A 7149-nucleotide genomic window follows, 5' to 3' on the forward strand; every position below is an offset into this window, starting at 1 on the left:
TCAACTTAAATTCAGTTCAATGCCAGGTGTCATTAATTCAGGTTCTGTAAATATTTTTGTATGAGCAATGAGGCCGAGCCACCCCTGCATTTTGTGGTGCAGAAATGCTAAAAATACCAGTGCTGTTGCCATGGTAATGTAACAAAATTCAGTTTCGTCACCAAGGCAACTGTCCCACAACACAACACACACACAAACAACACAGACAAATTAACCCACTCATAAAGAAAATGCAAAAAAGACAAACAAATCAGCATATGGAGTGAAGACATGCCTCATTACACAGGGGACAGAGAGCTGTCTTCTTCCCTCAATCAAATATATTTGGGGCTTTATCATCAATACCATACGGACAAGCTTGAGTCCACGCCATACAGGAGGAACGCACACTCAGCTGAATCTGTTTTGATGCAGGCAGCAGATGAGCAGGGAAGGTTTGGTTTATTTTTAGATGTAGAAAGAGGAAGTGATCATCCTTCTCATCTCGTGCTATCATCTACGCATCACCTAGCCTTTGTAAATGTCTCCAATAACCCCACCCTTTAAGTAAAGCAGGTGTGCCACGTTGCTGAAAAGCAACACAGCATACAAGACATACTTTCCACACAGCTAGTATTTCTGTGGACTTAGCCTCCTTAGCTCAGGGTGTTTTCTGTTGGTACATGTGGCTGCTGGCTAAAACCTTGCAATGCTTCCTGCTTAGCAGGCTTAACTGGAAGTTTTTCATGTTTTAAGTGTATAATCTGAACCCTAGTGCCGATCTGTCACCGATGTCACCGCCGAACGGCGACCAAAGCACAAAAACCTCGACTAAACTGCTTAATAATGAATTCTGTAGCTATGGTGACGCATGCAACGTGAGGTTTGCAATCTTTGCATTTTCGCTATATCAAGCATATTGTGCAAACAAAGGTAAAACCTGAATAAAGAAAGCCTGTTCCTTTGGTAGAGACTTTCCTGCGGATGGATTTTGTCTTAGGTACACATTACACATAAAAGAAGCAAACATGTAACTCCTTGTTATTGCACAGAAACACACGTCAGTGTTTAGTAACGTCCTTAATACCATCACCTCAGAACCAAATAGCTTTATTATAGATCACATACATCAACATCATCATTAAACTACATCATCAGTCTCATGTTTTGTCTCGCTCTTCCTTTTGATGTTTGGGCTTCAGATTCCATCTTACTGCAGAGAAAAACATTTCTGATCTAAGAGCAAGCACTCAAACCTTCTTCCTCTGTTGTGGGTAAAGTGAGCGTTCTTCTGCCAGCTGAAGCAATACAATCGACGGATCTAAAGCTGATTCACAGGCAGTGTGAACATAACGTTCACACAAATCTAGATCTTCATCAGCAGTCAACCTGCTTAGAAATCAGATGCTTGGACCACTGTTTCCATTGGTCCGGGTGAGTTAAAATGATTTGACAGTAGGAACTCTCCATACATGTTGTTATATAAATGAACACAATGTGGACAGTAGCTTTTACAACAAATGAATGCCTTTATTTTAAAGACACTTAACACACAGGTATACAAGAGAAACATTGTGTCTTGCAATAACAAAATAAATCAAAGCTGGTGTCAGAGCGGATAGAGTGGTAATATGGAATGTAGGGGGTTCCATTTTTTTTTTTTAACAATCCTTTCAAATAAATAATCTCGATATAGTCTTTGTAGCTAGTGTTTTTAATCAATATATTTTCTCTTTGTTTAGTCAAAGTTTCAGGAATGAAGAGGAGGAAATCAGACAAAAACAAGGACAGTGACAAAACAAGGATAATAACCTCTCAAAAAGTCTTTCGTTTACAGGCAAAGAAAAGTACAGGGGAGAGCAACTGTTGAAAAAAGGCAAATCCCTTCTTCTAGACCAAAATAATCTTGTTCTTCCACCAAAAAGTGTAAATACAAGTGCCCGGTGGACACACAAACCATGTTTGGGTCGAAGGAGAGACCAATAGAAACAATAAATGTCCTTCTCCAAAGCGCAAGTTTTCAATTGCTACAAGGGTACTGACCTAGCCAGCCAAGGTCAGCTTGTACAGTCAACTTCCCCACTAGTAATGTGCTGTGCCGGACCGGCAGTCCAAACTTCATCCAAAAAAAACCAAACATGTCATATCACAGGTAAAGCACCACATCAGGCTCCCAGAACTACACTTGAGCTTCAATGATCTCTGCCTCGCTCTTTCTCTCTCAGAGAGAACTTAACAATAAGGAAAGTCTTCTGTACCAGAGGAGGAGAGGGGGGGAGGGGGGGGTGTTCTAGGATGCTACGGGAGTCCCTGTGTTTGTTGAAAGACCGCCGTCTCACACAACGTTTCTCCTACTAAGTATAACAAAGAAAAGGAGCAGTCCCAGAAAGAGAAAAGTGCAAGTAAGGGCACAGGACGCCCTGACCTCTGTCAGGTGAGGGAGAGCGTGGGGACAACCACACAGACTCTCCCTTCTGACCCCGGGGTGTCTGAGGTTCCCTCCAAGCAGAGAAGGGTCAGACCCCCATGTAGGCGTAAGGGCGATGCACCTCGGTGTAGCAGGGTTTCAGATCAATGAGCTCTTCCCATGCTTGAAATTCAGACCATGTTGGCTCTCGTCCAGCCTCAGTCAGTACTGTGATCCTCTAGCTCGGAGATAATGGAGATCAGGTTCTGCAGGCCTAAAATGAAACCACTGTCCTCGCCTTCGTGCACAACACTGTCCTCTCCGTAGTGCCGACAGGTAGTGTGAGCAAAGTCAATCATGCGCACGTCTACCGCGGGGCTGCCGGCCTCTCCTGTGCTGTGGGAGGAGCGACCGCTGCTACTGTTGCTGCTCCCTCCGGCCACACCAGCACTGCCACCTGCTGAGGAAGATCGAGGGAAACCATAGGCCCCCTCCTCTTCTTCATCTTCATCAGATGGCTCATCCTCATCACCTTCTTCCCCACCACGGTGTCTGGGTCTAGCACGAGTCCTGGGAGGGTCTCCGTCGTAGATGATGAGCAGGGAGCTGGAGTAGAAGCGGTAAGACTCGCAGGCCTCCAGGGCAGCTTGCATTTCCCGGAGTCTGCGCAGCACCGGGGACAGCAGCTCTCGCCATAGGCGACACCCGTTGTGGAAGAACTGATAGAGCGCCTTCTTGAAGCCTGCGAGGTTCAGCTTACGGCCGTGGTACTTATTCATGAACATCAGCTGGCCGGAGTCTGACTGGTACACCTGCAGGTTACACAGAAACATGAGCACCACAGCTCCACACGCAACCAATACGGAAAAAAACTTGAATGCAACTCTACCGTACCTGCATGCCACAAAGTCGCACTCCAATAGAAGCAGATGTGCTCTGTTGACACTTGCGAATCTGATTGGCTTTCTTCTCCTCGGATGCATCGTCTCCATGTTGGCGAGTTCCCATCTTCAAGTCTAAGACACATGGTACAGTGTAGCGCCACGTCAGGTTCTCCAAAAGAATGAATTCTGTGAAAGGGGGTTAAGGATCACACGACAACAAAAGACCTTTAAACTAACTCACGTTGTGCGTGTTTATATTTACATCTAAGACCCATCTGTCTACTTCAGTACCGGCTGTTTATTCATGAAAGGATACTGTATTGGTTTCGGTGCTTTGCGTTCTCCTTCATCCTCTGTAAGTGCTGCTGGTGACATTTGAGACTCCAGGGGTTGTGTTTGATCTGTGGCACAACGTTGCCTTTTTCCAGGCTGAAGTAGAGAACCTCGGCCTGCTGCTGCATCTCTTCACGATTATAACTAGCAAAAGTGACAACACAGAAACGATGTCAGCATTGGTGTTACAGAACTTATGAATGAAGTGTCTCATAGTTTATGAAACAATATGGTGTTATAACAAGCATCCTCACCTCATGATCTTGTCTTCTTTACGGCCGTGTCGAGCTCTGTCTTTGCTGTAGTTGTCATTCTCCAGAAGCAACGAGGACTGCTTCTTGTTGTTCAACTTCAGCATCTTGCTCTTGGGCTCACAGTCCGCTGAGGGATCTTTGTTTTCCAGGTCCCCAGATTCACTGAGGGGGTAGGCGATGAGGCACAGGTTCCCTTCCTCGTCCTCTTCGAAACTGACTGACACTACACCTGAGAGAGGGTGACAAGGAGCACCAGAGAGCCGTTATTAGTCCTGAATTCTGAAGTAAATTCTATTGTGGTAATCATCTATAAATATGGGTACCCTAGTGAGTAATCATTTATCCAATTACAGAGAATATGCCTGACCAAATCTATTTTTATTCACATTTAAAAACACATTTCCACAAAGATATTGACACATTCATACAGCCATCTGCATATTCACATCTCCACATGCACAAACACACGCATAAGCATTTTATATGGAGGTTTAGACCATGGATGTGACAGACGGAAGTGGAAAGTAGGATATTAACAATCAGAGCATTTGATATATGTCAGAACACAAACAATCATGTAATAACTCGTTATTCAGGAAACAAGAGACAAAATACCACACAAGGCTGAAATGTGTCAAACTCAGCAGGACATTTATTAAGCAATTGCTCAACATCCTCATGAAAACACACAAGTCTTTATACAGAGTTTCAAGCAGTCTGCAATGACATGAGACAATTAAGCACAGTTCTCTCTTTCCACATACAACATGCATCGATCAGTACATAACCATGATTCAGTGACAATCAGTCTGTGTACACAGTTCATAACACAGGACTTAAAAGAAACAAGAACATTTAAGGATGTTTGGCAGTTTGTCTAGAGTTGAGCATCAACCAGTTTCACAAACGTAAACACAAACCAGGTGGAAGGGCTAGAAATGAAACACAGTCTACCTTAATGCCAATGATAATTTATAACATGACCCACGGGCACTACAGTAGACCCCCTGTCCCTGGTAAAAGTCCCTAAAAGGGCCTGTGTGGTGCCAGGTGGGGGAGGTGTAGCACTGAGAATAAACATCACAGCTGCAGCGGCTGACACAGATAAACCACAGACAGGAAGGAAGGATGTGGACGAAACTGACCGACAGAGAAAGTGGCAGAGATATGGACACAGCATCCAAGTCAATACATGATACACTTTGCACCCTACAGCACAAGTAGTGGTTTATACAAACAACCTCTGGATAGCAGATAATTAACAGCCATTTAGGAACAACCTCACCAAACCAATGTTGTAAAAATGCATTGGATTGTTTTAGCGTATTAAACGGTGGGCCCGAGGACCCAGCGTCCATGTTTCCTCTGCAGCCCGGGGCCTGGCTGACGCCATGCGCTCTGACATCACCTCCCTGCAGGAGGCCCTGCCTCTTCCCTATGGACTGTGCTGTCCACTCAGAGCTGCTCTGTCATCATCACACCACCTCAGTGAGTGTGGGAATTTATGAGTCACTCTGACTTAATGCACAAGAGGGGCTCATGAATTGGTATAGTCGGTGCATCAATTACTATTGTTATCGCCCGATTGGCCGTAACATAATAACAGGAGTTTGACGTAGTTGCAGATCGCTATCAGTGAGTATTGTTTTATGGAGGTTCAAAAGTTATGTTTGCCAAATCTGGCTTTGATGTCGTCATCTTGGAATAGAAACCGTCTGCACCATCTCCATGCTTAACAGTTAATACAGACAGTGTTACGATCATTTTACTAATGTCTCAAAGCTTTCAAGTATTTCCCTAACTTTATTCTTTATACAAGATGTCACTGAAATGTCCTTTTAAATGTCTTTAGCTATAAGTTAATGATCACCACAAATGACTATGTTCTTTAAAAAAAAGCAAAGCTCCTCTTGTTATTGTGTGTAATGGAGTAAGTGTCACAGGCCCCACAAGTCCTCTACGATCCCAACAAAACCCCACTCCTCATTCAGGGTATTTTTATGGTCCCACGCTGCGTTACTGAGGAGTCAGGTACCAGTGTGTCTTACCTCTGCCCTGTGACCACCTCCAGACTTCTGCATTAGGAGGTACTAGGTGTCTTTGTCTGGCTGGGACTGTGAGACACTGTGGACTCAACCAGAGGAACACTATGTTTTAATCCATGCGTTTAGGTGAAACTGTGTATTTGTGTACACGGAAATCTCCTCCAGTGACTTGTGGATCACTCCACTGGCGATCAGTTTCTTTATTTCTTTTTTTGCCATATAATATTAAATTCAGCAAAGAGTGGCTTGAATACACAAAGATAAAATAAACAAATGGTTGAAGCTAGGTACCGTTACTAATACAGCATCGCTTTTTGATTTGGGATGGGGGGTCTTACCTTTATACTGAGGGGTGAACTTCCTCATCTCTGGGGGGAGGCTCTTGTAGAACTGGTGCTCCCGGGCAATGAGGGGCTTGCATATTGTCTGATCCCCAAACCTCAGCACACAGGAGTGTCCTCCCACCTGGTGCACGAAGGGCTCAAGCATCACCCCCTTTCCGGGATACGGAGTCCCGTCTGCCTGCATGAGGGCTTCCAGAGCGGGACTCATCCTCACTCCGCATTGGACTAGTGAGCTGAGGGGCCCCACCACGTCGCTCTGGAGGCAAGAGGCTCGGCCGCTCGTTTGGCTCCCTATCCTCGAGCTCTTCTCTGTTAGCTCGCGCGGGGGCGCTACTGGTCGCCTTGCACAAGCACAGCAGTGGAAAAACAAAGGGCTGGACAGGAAGGACAGAGGCAACGACAAAATCCCTTATTCCCTCTCTTTTCCTTTACGAAGGACACGTTTTTTTTAAAAACTCCTCGGATGTGTTGGATAATCTCCGTATTTGAATGTGTAATAAGACGCTACTTACGCAGCTTTAGAGCTGCTTAAACCGTTTTCAAGCGACGGTCGTTTCCGTCGTGTGGCTGTTACTGAAAGTGACGACAGAACTGATCCTCCAGCTAGAAAAACAGCAGATGGAGCCAGTAAGTCCCGCCTCTATTCGCAACTGGCCAATCACAGAGCCGTAGCTGTCGCTGGGAGGAGACAAGGCACCGAGGAGAGGATCAAGCAGATCGAGCAAACAAAGAGGAAGGAGAGAAAACAGGGGGGAGGGGTGAACAGGAAAAATACTCGACTCGAAAGCTAAACACTCGCTGAGGACATTTTGTTTCAATGTACTTGTTACTTTGAAGACAGGCTGAAGGTTGCACTATTAGTTTAATCGTATGCTTGCAAATTTAAATGGCAGTGGAGACCAA

The 7149-nt window shown here is 45.2% G+C and overlaps 1 protein-coding gene across 1 annotated transcript; it reads right to left on the reverse strand.

The window, feature by feature from the left end:
* Window positions 1-1073: 1073 nt before the first annotated feature.
* Window positions 1074-6820, reverse strand: LOC306775241 (inositol hexakisphosphate kinase 2-like). The gene is made up of 5 exons (XM_079265555.1): window positions 6241-6820; window positions 3858-4086; window positions 3587-3747; window positions 3281-3456; window positions 1074-3198 (listed from the first exon to the last, which is right to left on the reverse strand). Exons 1-5 carry the CDS (start codon window positions 6452-6454, stop codon window positions 2605-2607), a joined length of 1374 nt encoding a protein of 457 aa, XP_079121681.1. The 5' UTR covers window positions 6455-6820; the 3' UTR covers window positions 1074-2604.
* Window positions 6821-7149: the final 329 nt, after the last annotated feature.

This window comes from Melanostigma gelatinosum (genome assembly GCF_949748355.1).
Source record: "Melanostigma gelatinosum genome assembly, chromosome: 3".
NCBI classification, from domain to species: domain Eukaryota; kingdom Metazoa; phylum Chordata; class Actinopteri; order Perciformes; family Zoarcidae; genus Melanostigma; species Melanostigma gelatinosum.